Source organism: Castor canadensis, chromosome 2 (genome assembly GCF_047511655.1).
Source record: "Castor canadensis chromosome 2, mCasCan1.hap1v2, whole genome shotgun sequence".
Classification (NCBI taxonomy): domain Eukaryota; kingdom Metazoa; phylum Chordata; class Mammalia; order Rodentia; family Castoridae; genus Castor; species Castor canadensis.
Window position 1 is genome coordinate 35906088 of NC_133387.1, and position 21793 is coordinate 35927880.

At 34.4% G+C, this 21793-nt stretch overlaps 1 protein-coding gene across 1 annotated transcript in view; it reads right to left on the reverse strand.

Annotated features, from left to right (window-relative positions):
• Cftr (CF transmembrane conductance regulator) overlaps positions 1-21793 on the reverse strand; it is a 164279-nt gene that overhangs the window by 24724 nt on the left and 117762 nt on the right. The window contains exons 21-23 of the mRNA XM_074064486.1: positions 20532-20632; positions 8046-8297; positions 43-198 (exon numbers count right to left, since the gene is read on the reverse strand). Of these exons, the coding sequence (XP_073920587.1) occupies positions 43-198; positions 8046-8297; positions 20532-20632 (509 nt within the window). The remainder of the gene's footprint in view (positions 1-42; positions 199-8045; positions 8298-20531; positions 20633-21793) is intronic.

Here is a 21793-nt window from a genome sequence, read left to right on the forward strand (position 1 = left end):
TTAAGTATAAGTGTCATTTTAGCTGCTACATCTTTTGCTCACCTGTGGTATCACTCCAAAGGCTTTCCTCCACTGCTGCAAAGTTATTGAATCCCAAGACACACCATCAATCTGGATTTCTCCTTCAGTGTTCAGCAGTCTCAAAAAAGCTGATAACAAAGTACTCTTTCCTGATCCAGTTCTTCCCAGGAGGCCCACCTATAAGGAAAAGTGATGGAATTACTCTTGGGACACACAAATATCATGCCATTAATATAATCTAGCATTGTATTTCAATAAAAATCATTGGAATTGTTTTCTTCTGTCACCAGGGAAAGATTTTTACCTATTCATTCCAACCTTTTCCCACACTCCCAATTTTGATCACTATTGATATAGGGAAGAATAATGGAACAGAATTCAGGAGCAGGCCATATGGAAATAGACTTATTGTTCAGGCTTCATTTATTACTGACCTTTACTAATGACAAAAAGTCTGAAAATACCCATTTTTCATTAAGAAAAAGCAAAGACAGAGTGTTTTAATGCATGTCATTTCTAAGATGGGCTCAAGCCACACAGCCTGATCTAGTTACACACGTGGATACAAACATGAAAATTAATCTAACATAAGTCTAATATTTAGATAGCATCCTTAATAAATTAAGTGAGTGTCAATTTCATGCCTGACAATAAAAAAGAATATGTTTGGGGAGCTGTATTTTCACAGAGAAAGGTTGTGTATAGGCCTCACCATTACTCAGTGGATAAGTTCTTGGACAATTGTCAAATCAAATTCTAACTTCTGACCCTATTAGCAAAAAGGGAATTTTGGGAAGAAAAGGCATAGTAAAGAAAAAAAAAAAAACTATTCTTGCTATCTAAAGACCAACACTATAGGAACATAGTGTAGAATTTAGGATGTCATGCCTTGCATGGGGAGAGCAGTGCTATGGTTGGCCCATAGAGAGCCTCAACTCTGTATCCTGATGTCAGCTCAGTTCTCAACCTTGGAGGAAGGACACTCCTGCACTCATTACCTGACCACGGAATAAACTTCCTGGAAATTCAGCAGCACTGAATAAGTATTCATTTCATTCTCTTTACATCAGACCTTTTAAAAAAAAATCATTTAGCCTCTTTACAGTATAGCTGTACTATAAAGAAAATGTTTTTTTAAAGAAGTGATTTTCATACTATCCAGGTGGAGGACTGTTTGGTTTTGCTTTTTAAATTTCCATTTCACTGCAAATTAAGATCTTAAATATATAATAAAATGTATTTTAAATACTTAGTCTCAATTTTTATGAACCAGTGCATAGACCATGATATGTTGTAAGTATGTATAACAACCAATAATGATAATAATAATACTACTTGTTTGATACTTATTAAGAGCTTGGTATTAAGCTAGGCCTCTAGGATAACTTGGTAAATACTAATGACAATAACAATTGCCTTCCTATCTATCTTAAGAGCTCTACAATGGAATTTTCAAATGTTTGTTCTCTGAGAAAACTGAGAAGGCCAGATCAACCAAATATCATATAGAAGACCTTCATAGGTGTTGCTTGTTCATAGTACACAAGAAACAATTAAGAAAAGTAAATAAATATTACTTGATCATTTCTTGTGTTCACCTCATGAATATAAATTCAACAACGATAGGATCGTCTATCTTGCTTTCCATTCTCATCACCTGACACAATTGTTGGCTTACATAAAGTACTCAGTAAATACTTGTTTGGATTGAGTGAGGGATAGTCAGATGGAAAGATGGGTAGATGCATGAGCAGATGAATGAATATATATATTTAGAAGATTTTATTAATAAGTGGATTTAGTTAATTTTGGTCAATTACCAAATCAACTCTTAGTTTTAAAATATTGTGGAATTACATATGCACATTTCCATTTCTGAATTAGCCCATGTTACACAAACATATTCACTATGTATCATGATTTTTCAAACATAACAGTAAAGCTTTGCATAAACAATCCAGCATAGGTGAGGAATAGTGGAAGAGGAGAAAAGGAAGTTCAATAGATAAAAGTGATTTGTTCTAAGTTCATATCAAGAATATTTGGTAAAAAGTGCCCTGAGGTCCAAATGCCTACATCCATAGTCAGGGTTTTAACAAGTAGACACTTGACTAATTGCCTTTCCTTCTGAAGGAAATACTGAAATTTTTAGAGAACTCAGTTTCTATCTTGGGATAACACTGGACTGAGAGAAAATTTATTAATCTTTTGTTTAGCTTTAAATTTTTTAGCTATTGCTGTGGTTTCCTCATACCATTTAACTGCTAGCAATGAATTAAATCTAGCAAGTTTTTCAACAGCAAGGTATCTGACTAGTTTCTACTTAACAAAGTCTTTTTGTTTATATAATTGGCACATAATAATTCTTTTTCAGGATTTTTTAGGGGTGCTTCCTGCAAATAAGCTTCAAAGACATAACCTAAGTTCAAGTCAATGTTTTCTAGTAACTTCAGTGCACCTTCTCTCTGGGAATTTTGGATCAAGATAAATCAAACTATCATGTGGAGAGTTAAACAGTGTTGAGTTTGGTACGAGTTGTAATTGCACTGTAGCATGAATAAAAGTCACAGAACATTCCTTTCTTACTTGCCATTTTCATACTTCAACAGATGGAAAACTGTTGTAATTATTTTTCATTTCCTTATGGTTTCCAGAAATCAAGATAGCAAAAAAGGTAAAATTTAGATCCACCAGGTGACTACAATTGATCCTTTTTATATGTTCATATGTCTGTATATAATAACACATGTGTGCTTCTCATATTACTAAATGATTCAGCTACTTCACACCAAATCAAATAGGCAGTCAGGTGCTTGGTTGATTTGATCCAAACACCAGATATTCTTATGAAGCATTTCTGGCACTGTCATGTTTTGAAGGGACTACAACTGAAGAAAACAGCTAAAGTCACCCAAAGAATAGATCTTGAAGTACTAATAGATATCTATTTAATCACAGGACTGTACAGGACTATAATACATGCAATATGTCCTCTGATGAATTTGGTCATTTATCATGAAGAACTTGACTCCAAATTAAAAACCAATCTGCATTTTAAGAGGAAAAAAGAAAGAATGGGAAGGTGACATAGCTGTAAAATTTAAACAAAAAAGGAATCCTTTTAAGAAAAAGTATTTGAGATTGAAAAGAAAAATAGATTTTTTAAAAGGCAATGGTTGTGCAATAATTGCTACATTCCTCATGCAATGAAAATAAAAACTTTTAAAGTATAGATTCTGTGAACTAAGAGTTTTGATTAAGAGCAAACAAAAGGATAGGGTTTTTTTCATCTAAAGTAATTGCTATGAACAAAATGTTTTAACATTAAGATTGGAAATTTTTATGTACAAAATATTGATTTTTTCATATATTTCTCAGGCAGTTAAGAACACTGAAATTCATTAAAAATTAAAAGATGTATGGACTTAAGTTCTGAATTTTCAACTGTCTTTTTAATATAAAGAGTAATTAACAGCTGAGTATTCGGTAGCTTTGAATACCCAAAATATTACAATAAATTTGAGTCTGCTTCTTAATTCACATAAAAAATGTGTTTGTAGTATCCTGCTATACTTTGCAAGATGCTGCTACAAATTCCAAGGGCCAGGCTATAGAAATGACATTCTTAAAATAGCTACTCAGAATGACATTTTAAGAACCAATTCTTATTCTAAGGAAGCATATGATCTAAAAATAAGTATAAGACTTATACTTATTCAGTCATTCATTTAAAATTTATTAAGCTAGACAATGTGTTAAATAAAGAGATAAAAAAGTAAAAAGCAGGACTTCAGACTCTGGTCTGACATGTATTGAACTTGGAAATTCTTACTCAATCCTAACATGTAAAAAGCTGAGCAAACTAGAAAATGAGCAACTTTTCCTGGATCCGTCAGAGAAGTTCATTAGAATGCAAACCACTATCTCTCCAAAACTGGAGAGACAGACAATCAGAGGCAAAGAATCACAACTTACCAGATAGAAACTTACTAAGCAGAAACCTGTGAGGGAACCAGAACCAGGGCAGGAAAGCCTAAAGGGTAACTGAATACTTAGTGGGGACTCAGTGTGGACAAGGCTGAAAGGAAAACAATTCCGGGAGACACAGTCATCAGGGACCTCCAAACTTTTTTGAATTTTATTTTCAAGAATTTTAGCTCTGCCACATTTTCCAAGAATATGAAAAAAAAATCCCTTATGTTTCAGGCAAAAATGGGGTTGTAGCCATATTGAAATATATGAGAGCATGCTCTTCTATTCTAGGCACACTCTTAAGAGAAAATATTGTAGCATGCCAAGTCTATTAGAAATTTTTTTTCAAAGCCTAACTTAACATAAAGGAAAGGAAATATTCAGCTTTTCAGCCCACTCCTGCCATCTTGTCCTTTCTAATGGCTAAAAAAATCTGAGTGTGAAATTCAGAGCTAAGGGCACAGGTTCACTAAAAGATTAAGACATAATTGCAAGACTATAGAATAATACCTCACTTCCCAACACCTTACCACTACATTAACAAAAGCCTATTTGCCATAGTTCCTTTTATCTAGCACATCATGTCCACCTTTCATCAAAAAAATCACAAAGTGTTCTGAAAGGCAAAAATAAATGAACAGAAAGCAATAATTTGAAGACACAGAACAAGTGTCACAAGCACAGTAAGATATGACAGAGAAATTGGAATTATTATAATGGAAATTTAAAACAACCATGATTAACATTATAAGGGTTTTAACTGAAAAAGTAGACCACATGTATAAACAGATAGAGACTATAGACAAGTGGAAACTCAAAGGTAGAATCCAAAGAGATTCTAGAGACCAAAAAATACTATAGCAAAAATGAAGAATGCCTTTGATGAGCCCATTAGAAAACTAGACATAGCTGAGAAAAGAATCTCTGAGTTTGAGGACACGCTAATAGAAGCTGCCACTACTGAAAACCAAAGAGAAAAGGACTGATAAAAAGAATGCACAAGAACTGCAAGACAACTGCAAATGTGTTACTCACATGTAATGAGAATGCCAGAAAGAGAAGAAGAAAGAAAAAAAAAGGAAGGAAGGAAGGAAGGAAGGAAAAAAGGAAGGAAGGAAGATTTAAAATAATGACTAAAAATTTCCACCAATTAATGCCAACTACATACCACATCTGCAGCGAACTCACAGAAAACCAAGGAAAATAATGTTAAAAGCAACAACAAAAACTTCATTGAGCCATATCATGTTCAAACAGTATTTTTTAAAAAACAAAATAAAGAAAAATTTTGAAAGAATCCACAGGAAAAATGCCTTATCTATAAAGAAGCAAAGACTAGAATTTTATCTAACCTCTCCCCAGAATCCAAAATGAATGGAGTAAAACATTTAAAGTACTGAAAGAAAAAAAAACACACATCAAAACAAAACTCTGTACCCTGTGAAATTATCCTTCAAAGTGAAAGACAAAAAAGAGTTTATCAGACAGGCAAACAAAAATTGAGAGATATTGCCAATAGACATGTCTTGTAAGAATGTTTATAGAAGTTCTCCAGAGAAAAGGAAAATGAAACTCAGAACTACACAAAGATCAGAAATGTTGATCTATATTAAGAAAGGAAGAATATCAGAGAAGAAATAAGTAAAGGCAAAATGAAATCTGTAATTTTTCTAATTTTTAGTTCACATAACAAAAGCCAATTTGCTCAAAATAATTATAGCAACAATGTATTTGATGTTATATGCATAAGCTTATGCTGGCATGTACATATAAATGAAATGAAAGACAACAATAACACAAGAGACAGGAGGAAAGGTCTGGCATAGTAAGAGATCAGAAGGATTGAAGTTTGAGGTCAACCCTGGGGTGATGGGGTTCTCAAGACTCCATCTAAATCAATAAAAGCTGGGCAGGGTGATGGTTCATGCTTATCATCCCAGCTACACGAATTGGAGGATCATAGTCCAGGCCTTGCTGGGCAAAAAGTGAGACCCTACCTCAAAAATAACTAAAGCAAAAAAGGGCCAGGAGCATGGCTCAAATGGTAGAGCATCTGCCTAACAAGCATGAGGCCTTGAACTCAACCTCCAGTACTGCTGCACCCCACTTAAAACAATACAGAGATGAAGAGAGGAGGAAGGAATTGTGAATATTTTGTTATTATAAGGTATTTGTACTTCCTGTGAAATGACATAGTATGATTTGAAAACAAAATTCAATTAGTGTTAAAGGTATATTGCAAACTCTAGTGAAACCACTAAAAAAAGTTTTAAAATGCTTAAGAAAGGAAAAAAATGGAATGATAAAATGCTTATTTGAACTAATGAAAAGAAAAAGGGTTGAAGATAAAAATAGGAGCAAACAGAAAACAGTAACAAGTAGACACTAATCTATTTATCCCAATAATCATTTTAAATGTTAATGATCTAAATATCTCAATCAAAGCACAAAGATTGTCAGAATGGACGGGGGGGGGGGGGGGGAAGACCCAACTACCTGCTGTCTACAAGAAACCCAGTTTCTTGTAAATTATATAAATTAGTAGAGGGATAGAAGTTGTACCATGCAAAAGTAAAGTTTGCCAAGCATTTCCATCCTAGTTTATATTAACCTATTTGTTGTTATTATATATAATGATGATTGTACTTTTGTCATCCATTTTGGTGATTCCAGGGGAGGGACACTCTCAGCCCCCTAGGCTATGCACTGATGTCTAAAGCAAAACAGATTAATTATGCTTTTCCAGTGCAAGGGAGGAGCCAACACAAATCATTAATCTTACACAGTTCCAACATGTAACTAACATTTCCTCACATTTGATAATGAAGCAAAAATATTAAAAATTTACAGATTTTATCAGGGCTTTCAACTAACCCACATACTCATAGACATTTATAACCACTTAAAACTGATTTTCCTTAACAATAGGAAAAATCAAACAAACCCAACTCTTGATAAATAGGAAAATAATAAGAATTAATTTAGTGATATGTGAATTTCTTTATCCTAAGATGAAAAGTTTAGTCAAAAATTACCAGTGTTCCACTTTAAGCCACTTATCATGGTACACAGGGACTTTTTTCTCATCCTATAATTTTTTTAACAGAACTTGGTTCAATGTATTGAATGCTTATTAAATAGTCTGAAAAGCAAGTGAAAATAGTCTATTTCTATGTCAGTGTTAGTATTTACTGACTATATCTCACTGATTTCTTTGAGAGTCTATTTAAAATTAACTACAAAAAGATGAAGTTTTAAAATTCAGTTTTCTCAAGAGCTATCTTCTTCACAATTTCATTAAAAAGAAAATCAATCAAAAACATATAATATTCCAATGTAGATTTATAGAGTGGTCCAGAATAAGGATTTGAAGACAATGAAAAACTATGTTTATAGAGCATGAAGTATGCAGAAAACAACTATCCCCTTTTCCAAGAACCAATTCAAGGAATCTGCAGGTAATGAATTCCTCCTGTGACCAGCCCAGTGCTGGGATCCATAAGAAACACTTCAAAATAATGCAGTTATTTATGCTTAATAAATAATAAAATTAGTAAGTAAAAATATTGCTTAGTTTTATAATTTTATTAGTGTATAATTTGAAGGCCATGAAATATACTTTATGGCAACTCAAAACATAAACTGGAAAAAGCTAGGAAAAATGTTCCACTTGTTTGATAAGAGTGTCAACCAAATAAAATCAAAGAAGACCCTAATGATGTAGTCAGGAGTGAAATAACCATATTTTTAGGTGGAATAGTTGAAGCATTTTATAATTATGGTTTGTTTAATGACTTCTATGGTAAAATAGCACAGTTAATTAGGTGTTCTGCAAGTACAGTCACTTGTGAGCCTATTATATAGATTCAGGACTCTTTAAGTTAAATTTCATATTAAACATAATGACTCCATATAATAACAACTTGAACTGTGTATGCTCAATACTGGTTCTAGTCTATAATAATAGTGTTCTACCAACACATTGCTTTAAGCTGTTGGGATTCACTCACTGAGACACAGGTATAACAAAACAAGTAACATTTAAATCTCACCCTCTGGCCAGGACTTATTGAGAAGGAAATGTTCTCCAATATGGCATTTCCACCATCCACATATTTTGCTGTGAGGTCTCTGACAGTCATTTGGCCCCCTGAGGGCCAGATGTCATCTTTCTTCACATGTTGATTCTCAATAATCATAACTTTCGAGAGCTGGCCATTCTTGGATGGTTTGATTGATTTGGTAGGTTGACCTTCTTCTGTTGGCATGTCAATAAACTTAAAGACTCTGCTCACAGATCGCATCTGAAACAGTAACAACAACAAAATTATCTTATTTTGTCGGTTTGGGAACTACAAACAGTACCATGACTAGTTTGATGTTTCCTAAAACTACAAAAAAAAAAAAAAGAGTAAATTTTGATGCAAGCTATTTGTCACTTGGTTATTTTTCAGAGTTTTGAATGAAATAACAGGAAATAATTGGATATAATTAAAAGCTTACCCAGAAAGAATTAACTAAGACTTAAATAAATGGGCTCTATACAGACCCGTTCCTGTCTGTTTTTGTGATCATTTAATTCTCAACTACACAAGCCACACATAAATAGCCAAACTATTCTCAAGAGAACAGATGATGTCAAAGGGAAATTTTTTCCTACTAAGAGCAGCAGTATACAATGCTGTACAAGTGGTACGTTATAATAAAATGTACCACACCTCAAAACCCCTGTGAAGATTCTGCCTTCCTCTCCAGCTACTTTAATCACTATCTATAATTCTACATGTTAACTGCATGGTAAGTAGACTCTTGTTTAGTCATTCTAAATAACTTCACAATAATGTTCAAATTTAAGTCCTTGGCATATATCTGTAGCTAAATATTTATATTTTTAATCCAAATTACTTTATTTAGCAATTTCAATTGCTGAGAAAAATGTGACTATATGTAAGAGTTATGTTTAAAATCAAGTATGTATCTGTTCTAGAACAGGTCCTGCTGGGGGGTTGGTATCAGTGGAAGGGGGAGGAGATGGAGGAAGGGTGTAAGAGGGTGGATATACTTTAAACACTGTGTACACATGTATGTAAATGGAAAAATGAAACTGTTGAAACAGGGAAAGAGGGGATAAAGGAGAATGGTGCAGGGGGTGAATTCAGCTATGATATATTTGATATATTGTAAGAACTTTTGTGAATGCACCAATGTACCCCCAACACAACAATAAAAAGTATCTGTTATATAAATCTATTGTTGTGACATTTAATAAAGTATATCTTTAATCTGCACAGAAATGAAGGAGCTCAAGCTCTTTTAAAGGTTTTTAAATTCTTAGCAAAAATCTATTTCTCTGAATAATTATGATTTATTACAATTTAAAATATGATTTTTAAATGGCCTGGCATATAATAAGTACCCAGTAGATATTTGAAAAATTAATAAATGAATGAATATGTTAATGAGTAAACAAATAAGAGTTTGAAGATTTTGAATGACTCATAATTTCTATTTTTAAAAGTTATCCTTAAGCCTTTTGCTTAGCTTTTCTCAGATGTTAAGAGAATATAAGACAGTTTTAGTGCTTTTCTTGAGTCTTAGTAGTAATTGTGATGTTGACTTTACTCAGTCAAGAACTGAATTAACATCCTCCTTTACAATATTAATTTATTATCAATGTATTTATATATCTTATTTACTGCTGAGACTCAGGAAAATAATTCTTTCTAAATAAATGTAGACAGAAATTTATTTGAAGCATTTGTTTTCGTTATTTCTATTTTTCATCATCAAAAGTTAAAATGTGAAAACTTTTTATCTTTAGTATGGAATTATGCAGAGGAGTTTAGAAAATTGATGCTTAATTGAACATTCAAAGCTCATCTTAGCAATTCTAATTTCAATGCCTATTTTCTCATTCCACCGATCAGGCATGTTTTGTTTATGAAGTTCTTTCTTCTTTCCAGTGATTAAACATTTCAGTTTCCTTCATCTTGAAAATATCCTTGAATTATCTTCAATAATCATCCTGTGTTCAGAATAAAACCTTTTAAGTCAAATCTACAGTTAATGGAAATGAAAAGGTCCAAAGCCCACACCCATCACGAATAACTCTGGAGGAAGAAAAAGTGATATAACTACAATTGTTCCCCCATGTACAATTATAAATTCTGAATTCTGAATGACTTTATGGGGCTGTTAAATCTTGATTTAGTTATTCTTGGTTAATTTTGAATTAAACCATACTCATGCATTTCATTGTCATTAACTTTCATTGGGAGCTGCTAGTCTATATAAGGTCTGGAAAATTTAGAACAGTAGTTGTCATTGGGATGGAAGTGCCAGAGAACTAGCTAAAATATATTTATGACATCTTATTGTAGTTATCTTGCATAAGAATAGCATCTCTCTCTTAAAATGATTTCAAGAAATCCACAAAGTTAGCTTAATTTTATAAAATAGACACTTATTTCTGCCTGTGAATTTTGTGAAGAATTCTAAGCGAGTTTTTTTTAAGCATTTTAGTACAGCAAGAAAGATATAAGCTAACAAAAATCTTTCACCCTTTAATACTCCTAGCAACCAAAAAAACATTTAAACATTGCTTCTTAAACTACTCAAAATTATATGTAGTGTTATTAGAAAATACACAAAACTATTTTGGCAGCTTTGGAATATAATATATAATTTTTAATTCATATTAGGTCTAAGCATTGTAAATGATAGTCTCTAGAAGTAAGGTTTACCAAGGAGGGTGAATCTAATGTCAAATATGGAAAATGGAACATACATTTCAAATTTAGAAAATGAAACTTTCCAACTTCCCTTTTTTGGAGTCTACATGCATAAAGGAACTCCAGGCCAAGTTATTCTAGTTATTCCCAGGATGGCCAAATATCCTTGACCAAGAACATGTTACTTCTTAACACTGGGCACTCATTCATACTATTTGGGCAGATATTCTTTCAATTCAATAACTTAGGACATTTTCTGACAGTCGAAAAAGTGGCTAGTGCAGACATTTCATCACAGTCAGTTTTGTAGCCACTGAAATGCCATTCATTATTGGACAGCTAATGTAGCAAATAATATTACATGTTACTAAGTAATTCCTTGTACTTTACAGTACATTGCCCTGAGTGTGACATTCTACCTCACCCTGGATATTTTATTCCCATTGGCCACCTCAGTACCAGAGCAGAGAAAAATCAAGTCCATTAGTTCAAGTTTCAAAAACTGGCTTTTGAAATCAGGCCAGATATTAGTAGTTTGACAGTTTTGAGTCATATATGTCTATTGGCTTTAAGTTTCAGGAGGCTGAGGCAGGAGGATTGCTCTAGCCCAGGATTTGAGGCCAGCCTGGGTAGTAGAGCAAGACACCCCTTCTTAAACAAGCAAAAACAACTAAGCCTGAAAAACTTAAAGCTAATGCTTATGCAAAAATGGTAGACAAAGATGAACTTGTGATGGCTGAGAAATAGCCTCTCTCCTCACCCCACTATCTAACTCAAGAAAGGTTACACATAAATGAGAGCAATTAGGGGATTAGATGCCAGTCCCTCTAACAAGGAGTCCTGTCTTGCAGCTTAACCCTGATTCTAGCCTAAGCAGATTTGGAGGACTTTAGAACATGGGAGGCCTGTGCCTCAATTCCAATGGGGGAACCCAGGAAAAGAAGCATGCTGGAGAAAAGCTTCTGGTGTTGACATGCATAGGCACAACTGATTTGATACAGGTTTATATAGCCCCACATTTGCACAGTCATGCTAAGGAGAAGCCAGATTGAATCTTTTGATATCTTAGGGACATGGAAGAAGCTGAAAGTTCAGCAAAAGTGAACTCACAGTCAGGACAAGAAGGACAAACAACCCTACCTAGCTGGGTCAGACAGGAGCATCAGTGAGTTGGTAACAGTGAGCTTGGACAAAGGACACTATTTGGCCAACACTTCCTCCATCCTGATAACTTGGAACTCTGTAAATGCTATTCAAAACCTGCCCAGTAAGGTTGTTTTTTGTACTTAGTAAAATTCATATTCAAACTGGAATAAATTCACCTACTGAAAAATTAAAGTCATATTTCTTACATATTTTATTTCTTGGTCAAAAATTCATATCTACTATCAGAAATGGATCTAGTGTTGGCAAGTCCTAAAGCTTAGGTAATTTGAGGGATTCTTCTTAAGAAAAAGAATACAAATTATACATATAAAATGAAGTATAGGGCTTTTATGGTTTGGATCTTAAGAGTCCCCAAAAGGCCATGTGTTAAAGGCTTGCTCCTTAACTGATGGCACTGATGGGAGGTGGCAGAAACATTAGAAAGTATGGCTTAGTTCAAGGAAGTTGGTCATGGAGATGTGTCCTTGAAGACCTTATTTTTTTTCTCAGCCCCTTCCTATCCTTCTTTACTATCTTTGTTTCCTGGCTGCCATGAGGTGAGCAAATTTCTCTATTACGCATGTCTATTGCCATCATTTCTGCCTCACCACAGGTCTAAAAGCAATAGAACCAGCTAACCATGGACTGAAACCTTGAGCCAAAATAAATCTTTTAAATTGTTATCTCAAGTATTTTGTCACAGCAACAGAATGCTGACTAACACAAGTACCTTTAAAGAGGTCCATGCAAATAAGAGGTTCTTAAGCGTCTGTCTCACCAGCTTGGTGATAAACCCATTGTGCCTTTTATAGTAACCTTTCAAAACTTTCCTGTAGTGCTGAAATGATGAAATATTCAAAGCATTCTTCTCCAGCTACTGCTTATCACCAAGCAATCACTTAATAAATCTTCGTTAAGAATGAATGAATTCATTGTTCTCCCTCCTATGCAGAAGGCAGCATTTATGCAGTGAAAATGGTCAGACTATGAGGATGCTAGTGCATGTTGTCCAGGCTGTAATTTTATTCCTCAGCTTCTCAGTCTGAAAACATACATTGCTGTTTGGATTAGACAGGAGTCACTACACACCAAATTCTTTTTAGTCTCATCTGCTTGACTTCAATGAACTTTTTGACCTCAATTAATTCTTTTTTAGAATGTCTACTATACATTTTCACATGACATGTGAAAATCACAGTGTCATTGTCTAGCTACCTGGATTGTGCTGGAGAGAAATTCAGAATAACCAATTACCAGACTGACCAACAACTTAACTTTAGGCTGCATAGAAAAGAGTTTCAAGAGAAGGAATGTGTAGGCAGCCCTGTCTAGGCAGAAAGTTAGCCCCAGGAATAGGATATCTCCTGTGTCTACCACCATGTTAGATAATGGCACCTTTCTTAGACTTTGAGAAGTAAAAAGATAAAGCTACAAAGACAGCCAGTACTAAAACACCGAACCTCTTCATATGTGGAAAGGAAAACTTGACATTAACTTGTGCAAATTCTACGTAATTCTATAAAATTGAAATGTAGCCAAAATGAGATGAGACTTTTGCTTGAGAATCATCTGTTTTAAATTCTGAGTTCATTATTTAATTTTATTTGGATCCAAAAATTCCCCTGAACATCTTGAGAAGGAGTCTAGCTTTAAAACAGAATCTCATTATCTTTATAAGTATGTCTAACATTACTAATCTAAGCATCAGGAGAACAAAGTCTTTTAAGAAGAAGACGGTCTTAACAAAGAGAAAGTTCCACAGTCTGGTCTCAACTTTATAAGGGATGCATTTAAGTTAAGAAGAAAATGAATCCTGATTCTCCTGTTCACCCTTTGTGGCCAAGAATGAAAGAGAAGTCTTCAAAAGCCTTTTTGGGAATCTAGACTCCCCTCTCTCACACAGAAATATTTGCTATAATTCCTTATATCTTTCTGCTTGTTTAGAAGCCAGGACATCAAAATTATGCATCAACATACAAACATGCCATACTATCACAAAAGCCATGATAACAGAAAATTCATTTCCTATGCCTAAGATTAGCCTGGCAACACTGAAAAAAATGCCATAACTATTGTAGGAAGATTGTGAGATATAAATGTGGAGTGATCACCTGGGAAACAGATACAATATGAAAAACACACAAAATTTACCAGAGAAGATTTCAAACTGTGAAGTATATGAAAGGAGACATTAAGGTACTTTAAATCAGAGCTCTTTCAAGTACACTCAAGCTAAATGCTTTTTACACTCAAACACATCTGAGACCTCAGGTCATGTAGGAGCTAATAACACAATCTTTGGACTTAAAATAAAATGGGTATCAAGAAAAGTCTATCCAAAATATATTTTTAAAACTCTGGGTTTTTGTTCTGCTTCTATTACTTATGCTGCTATAGCACATAAAAAGTCAGTCAAAAACTATGTTGGTATAAATTGATAGCATTAATGAGTTACTTATACTACAAACTGAAAGCTTCAGTCAATTATTATAGTTTGCTTTCTACCAGTATACTCTAACCTCTATCAAATCACATGGCAAGTCAGTATCACTTTTTTCTGACTGTCAGAGGTGACAGATATGGTGATCTGAAATAAGAGAAAGAAAATCTGTAGCCACTAATAACAAAAGGCACACCCCAAGCAAACACGGAGCTTTTAAATATAATGCAAAGAAAGATTCTCAATTTCCCCTGCTTTGTTAAAGTCTGACACACTCTGAATCTACTACTTATACTGGAATTTACTTGCACCCTATCATGTGTCATTATTTAGAGGCACATGGTAGGCCATTGGCAAGGACATTGGTGAATGCTATTCAATATATGTGATTTCCATTAATAATATTTCCAAGGAAATCTCAAGGAGTCTAAAACAACAAATCAAAACATTCTTATCAAGGTTTTCAATATTATAATAAGACTTTTCTCTAAGTATATTAATTTTTAAATATTATGACTTCCTCAAAGTACTCTGTCATTAAGCATCATCTTTTATATGTCTTATAGAGCTTTATGTATGCTTCATTAATTGACATAGGACAAAAAGCGATTTGTTGGTGGTCCATCAATTCAAAAGTAAATTATATTCCCTAGACTAAAGTTCAGTAGATCTATGGTGCCCAGGCCGCATTCAGAGATATCCACTTGTTTATACATTGTCCAGGGCTGCTTTGCCCTACACGGTTGAGTTAAGTAACTGGCATGAGATCATATAGCATGCAAAGCTGAAAATGTTTCCTATTTCACTCTATATAGGAATCGTTTTCTGACCCTCTTGCCATGACTCACAGAAAATCAGAACTAAGATGAATCTTGGAGAAGCCCTAACCTAGTGATTCTAGTGGATGCATATTAGAATCACCTGGAGCGCTTTTAAAAATGTAGACAGCATGCCCAGCTATCCTGTCCCCCACCAAAAGAATAGATTTCATTGGTCTTAATGAAATGTGAATAATCTTTGTTTTTATAAAGCTTCTTCATGTGCTGCCAGGTTGAGAACTTGTGGTTTAATCCATTCTTTCATTGTACAAATGAGAAATGTTAAACCCAGGAACAAAGCCCCAATCAATTTTCCAAGCTCTCCAAACATTTTTTCCCCCTTAGGGCTCTCATAAGTCTCTTACATTAATTCAAGACTCTAGATCATCATAGTGTCTACTTTTTCTTCATTGGCTTTAGTAACGCATTGTGTCAGAGTTGTTTGATCAGTTCTGGTGGGTAACTTACTCAATGGAGTTGGCACTCATGCATAGGGCAGGAATGTGCTTAGCCTACTTATATGCTAAGCAAGAGTTGAGGTTTTTTTATACAAAAAGATTTCAGAAGAGGGACTGTCAGAACTAAGAGGAACCTTAGAAATCTCCTAACAAAATTGTTTCATTTAACAGATGAGAAAAATGAGGCCCTGGATGGTGGTGGGGGTCCTTGATAAGCTTAAAGCCACATGACTTTTCAATAGCAAGGCCAGAATGGGAGACAAATTTCTCCCTAGTACAGCCACCCTATGAGATGGAAAGAGAATGGTTGAGTGGAAAGAAGTCTTGAGACAGAATCCATGAGAATAAAATATGCTGCACTGATGTATGAGAACAAAAAAACAAAGACATGATCAAGAGACTACTAAAGGAGGTAAAAGAAAAACAGGACAAATGAATCCTCCTCTCAGATTCTTTTATCAGAAAGTGCTTTTAATACAAAAGCATTAGGCATCAAGAACCATGAAGAAAGGCCAGATTGCCCTTCTCCAGCAGGTTTCACATTGGTGATTGTACAATCAGTTACTTGATCTTTACTGGAACCAAAAATAAACAAAGGCAGTGAAAGAACAAAGAAGAAACAGAGGGAGTTTCTATTGACAGAAAACTCTTCTTAGATTGCATCAACCATGCAAGAACCTTTAGGAGCTTCAACTCTTGTTTATTTGTTTGTTTAATATTTCAGAAAAATTGGTGAGTAGAATGGAAACTTTATGTTATTTTAATGGTCCTTAAGACTCTCAGTATATTTTGAGGAGAAACTGTACAGGAATTCATGGCCCAAGAGGTCATACTGGAAAACACTATAGTATTGTGTTTTATGAAAACATGGATATGTCAAGATAGTAGTTGGGTTTAGAGAGCAGCAGAGAAGCCTACATTAAGGATATGAATCTATGACCCACCAAAGAGACTTTCTGTTTTTAATTTCTTTTTTATTATATTATTGTTGCACTGGGGTACATTGTGACTTTTATAAAAGTTGTTACAGTATATCATGGTTGAATTCACCCCCTCCATCATTCTCCTTTATTCTCCCTTCCCCTCAATCCTGGAATAGTTTCAATCAAAGATAGTTTCTAAAACATGACATTAGGTGACAATAGCTAGAGAATGCAGATAGAAGAAATCTACATTATGGATGATTTTTAAAAATCTGCAAAAAAGGAAGGACCAACAAAGGAGTAAGGAGGAGGGCTGATGGAGTGGCTCAAGTGTTAGAGTGTCTGCCTAGCAAGAGTTAGGCCCTAAGTTAAAACTCCAGTACCACAAAACAAACAAACAAAGGAGTAAGGATGAGCAAGGAATAGCAGAAAAATAAGGTAGACAGGCATCAGGATTGGTCCATGGCAAATAGTGCTCAGCAACTATGGGAAGCAAGGACATCAGCTTTTGGCAAAATGTTGGTCATGAGCCAAGTGGGTGATGGAAACCAAATGAAGCAGGTGGGGGGAACAATGGAGAAGGAAACTGAGAGAGATATTCTCTAAAGAAGTTTTGTTTGTCAAAGAAATAGGATGGCAATTGGAGATCAAGGGAGAGTATTTTTGGGCTGTTGAGAAAGGACCCAGAATGAGAGGCAGGGCACTGGAGGAGAGGTTCAATAAAGTGATGCAGCTGGCCGGGAGAAGTGAAGACTTTCTCTCCTGTCACACATATTTATTTCTATGAGGTATGTCATGAGGTCATTAGCAGAAAGTGCAAGGAATGGAATTACTGGATCACTGAAGAGGAGACAGGAAGAGAGGAAAGAAATATCTTTGAGAATAAATAAGTAACCTATTAGGAAAACATAATCAAAAGGTTAATGAACAATTTCCAGCACTAGTATTTGAGATATGTGATCATAAATACAAAGTAAGTTGAAGTAGCAGTTAAGTGTTATCATCCAAATATTGTCTTTACTAGTTGAAAACTAGGTATCTGGGGATAAGGAAAGGTGGGAAATGAAAGAAAAGCCACATTCCCACTTTTATAAATTAATGGTCCTGTAGATGTTTGACTCTGCCTACATGTTTAAACTAGGCCACATTGGTTTAAAAAAAAAGATCTTTTTCTGAATGGTCCTGTACTTTAAAACTAAAATGGTGTATAAAACAAACCATCCTCTTTATTCTCTTTTTAATTCAGTTTGCTCTAAATGCAGGTAACAGTTCAGTAAAGTAAAACAACATGAGATTTTGCTTTGGAAATCATAGGACCTTTGGTGTTAGCTTCACACAAACATAAAATCTAAGAGCATCGCTTTTTCTACTCTCAACGAATGCCAAACTGAAAATAAAAATATCACTATATAGCTTTAGCCTATATAGATAACAGTAATATGATAATATGATGGGAATTAATACTTAAATAAATACCCATGAACACCCAGGAAAGGCCACTACTGGTATTTGGCAGGGAAATGAAAACTCCCATATTTACTTGGATAGTCAAACAAAAGAACATTACTTTTTAAAAACGAAATCAAATACAAATATTAATACTTTTCATATAACATGATTAGGTCCTTGCAAAGGTTCTTTTATGTGGCAAGATGAAAGACACAATGTCAAAGCACAGGTCACAAAGCCCAGGATGCCCATGCGAAAAACTACAAAAGTAAAAATACCTTAAAGCAATTACAGTGGAGATCACCCCTGCAGAGCAGAAATGCACTGAACAAAGGTTTTGACATCACTGTATTATAGGCTATTACACAAACCAAGAAAAGTAAATGACAAAGAGAAAGAAATTGTACATGTACAGGGTAAAGAGATGTTTTTACATAAAGAGATAGGTAATGTACACAAGGATTTTATTTTATTTATTTATTTTTTTTTCATTTTTCTTTTATTATTCATATGTGCATACAAGGCTTGGTTCATTTCTCCCCCCTGCCCCCACCCCCTCCCTTACCACCCACTCCACTCCCTCCCGCTCCCCCCCCAATACCCAGCAGAAACTATTTTGCCCTTATCTCTAATTTTGTTGTAGAGAGAGTATAAGCAATAATAGGAAGGAACAAGGGGTTTTGCTGGTTGAGATAAGGATAGCTATACAGAGCATTGACTCACATTGATTTCCTGTGCATGGGTGTTACCTTCTAGGTTAATTCTTTTTGATCTAACCTTTTCTCTAGTACCTGTTCCCCTTTTCCTATTGGCCTCAGTTGCTTTAAGGTATCTGCTTTAGTTTCTCTGCATTAAGGGCAACAAATGCTAGCTAGTTTTTTAGGTGTCTTTCCTATCCTCACCCCTCCCTTGTGTGCTCTCGCTTTTATCATGGTACACAAGGATTTTAAAATGTAAAGTCAAGGTTGTAGAAATTTGAACAATTAAATTCAAGAACAATTTTTATTTGAAATTCTCTTGCTATATTGTAATAGAAATATTTATACATATGTTTATGAGACCTAACTCCAAAAGTACACTGGACTAAGACTAGGAAGAAAGGAGATGCTAAAAAGAACTAGTCAAATGAAAACAAGTTAAAGGAAAAGAAGCAAAGTCTACCATAAATATGTTAAGATTAAATGACATTTCAATGAATTATTTAAATTATCAAAAAAATGTAAAGACACATAGATAAGAAGAGGGTATTAAAAGGTTTTGCCTTCCTGGAGATATTACTATAATTTTAATCACTATTTCTTCTGATTACAAATTTTATAGTTGAATGAATGTACTAGTTTGAGACCATGTAATGGATGGATGATTTTCAATACAGTTAATCCAAAAATCCTAAATGAAGTCAATGATAAAGTACTCAGGCCACCTATACAGTCTGACTGAAATTGTGCCTTAATTTTTTTTGTAGGGGTAGTACTGAGATTTGCACTCAGGGCTCTGTACTTGCTGGGCAGGAGCTCTATACTCCTCCCATCCTTTTGCTCTAGTTATTTTGGAGATAGGATCTTTTTTCCCCTACTCTGACCTGAACCACAATCCTCCTCTTTTATGCTTCCTGCTGTAGCTAGGTTGATAGGCATGGCCACCATACCCAGCTATTGGTTGAGATGGAGGCTCACAAACTTTTTTGCCCAGACTGACTTTGAACTGCTGTCCTCTTGATCTCAGCCTCCCAAGTAACTAGGATTACAGCATGAGCAAAGGGCACTTGACACACTTTGATTTTTCTTTTTAAGCAACAGTGGAAAATTCTGTGTAGATTCCTTACATCCCTAATTCTTGCCACCATGGGATTTGTATTCTTCATTCAGTGTCAGCACATAAACATCCCTGAAGGCACTATATTCTAGGGATCCAAGACAAGAGAAGCAATACAACCAAAATACGGTCTTTGTACACACTTATAAAGTCTACAAGTGTATGACAACATTGATAAACAAGAAGAGGGAAAAGGCAATGTAAACACTGGAGGAGGAGAGCTGTCACTAAAACTATGGAAAATTTAAAAACAAGAAAAGAATATTTGAAAAGTGTTATGATGCTGACTTTAAGATCCCAAAAGAGGGAAGGATTTCTTAATTAAAATACCAAAAGGATAAGCCATAAAAGGAAAGGGTTAATAAACTGATCATCACTACACTTAAAAATTTATTTTCATTAAAAGACATAATAAGCAAAGCTACTGACTAAAAGGCTGTATTTTAAATATATAAAATTGGCAATGGATTCAAGATACATAAACTCCTACAAATCAATTAAGAAAAACCCCAAACCAGTCTAGTTAAAAACTGAGCAATCCACATGAACAAGCAAAATTAAGGGAAACAGAAGTTCATAGTGGTGATCTACGTGGAAGAAAGATGAGATGTGCCTTAATGAGAGGTAGAGTGGCCTTCAAGTTATCTACAATATTTTAAGACATAAGATGATTTGGGGCATATACTGAGTCCTTACATTATTACCTATACTTTTTGAATTGTCGGAATTTTTTCATAAAACAAAAAATAATGACTTACCAAGCTATCCACATCAATACTGGAGTTTACAGCCCACTGCAATGTATTCATGATATTCATGGCTAAAGTTAGAATAATACCAACTGATCCTTCTCCTTCACCTACGTGAAAAAACATGAACAAATCTTGTGTTATTCCTCTCTTCTGTGAATGACTTGATGCATACCTCTTATGCAGCACATCACATTAAATTCACAATCAGTTTTATGCTGACTTTGACCTTGTTTCATCTACATTTACCACAACATTTATCAGGAGGAATAATATCCTTATACAGTAAACATTCAACCAGTGTCTTAGAGTAACTGAAGGCCATGTGTGATGCCTTGCACCTACATCCAAGCTATACGGGAGGCTTATAGTCTGAGGCCAATCTGGGCACAAAACACCAAAAAGGACAGGGAAGCACTGCTCAAGTGTTGAGTTCTTACTTTGTGAGTGTAAGGCCCTAAGTTCATACCCTAGTACCAAAAAAAAAAAAAAAAAAAAAAAGATTGTTGGTATTGGGTAGATACCACCATGTTTCTCCCTTCAAATATTTGCATGGGCAATGGAAAAGAAAATCCTGTGTCCAGATGATCTCCTCTACAAGAAAGCCAAAAACAGAAAAAGGATGCACTTGAGTAGCATCTGTAGGATATTTAGATGTGCTTTATATGTTTGCAAGGATGACTTTCTCTGCCAATCAGATGCTGTTGGAAGAGAGGGAATTTAGTGCATTAACAGACAGTCAGAAAAACTAATATGTCTGCCATTTGGAAGGAGATTGTCCATTCTGTTAAAAAGAAAGAAAAAAGTTTAATTCACATGGAAAGGACAATGCTATGTGTTTATTAGAGCAAATATTTTTAAAGAGATGGAAGGGATCACTAATAAAAATTCAAAAATATTCCATATTATGGTTATACAAATTTTACAAAATAGATTGTAAAAAATTAGATTTTAACTCCCAATTGATAATTCTTTCATCTATAATGTATGACAAAATTGTCATAAGGTTCAAAAGTTGGGAGAAATACATCCTATTATTAATTGACATTTATATTTCCACAATAGCCCCAACAAAAGGTATGCCATAGAAGAACATATCAGCTTTGTTACTAATAAATAATTTATTTTAAATATTCAAGATTCATCCAGGGTTCCAAAATATTACTTGTTCTGAAGGCTAAGAAGAGAATAAGATAAAAAATTAATAACAACAAGTAATATAAGTTATTGGGCATTTGCCATGGCCTAGGCACTATACTAAGTATAACAGA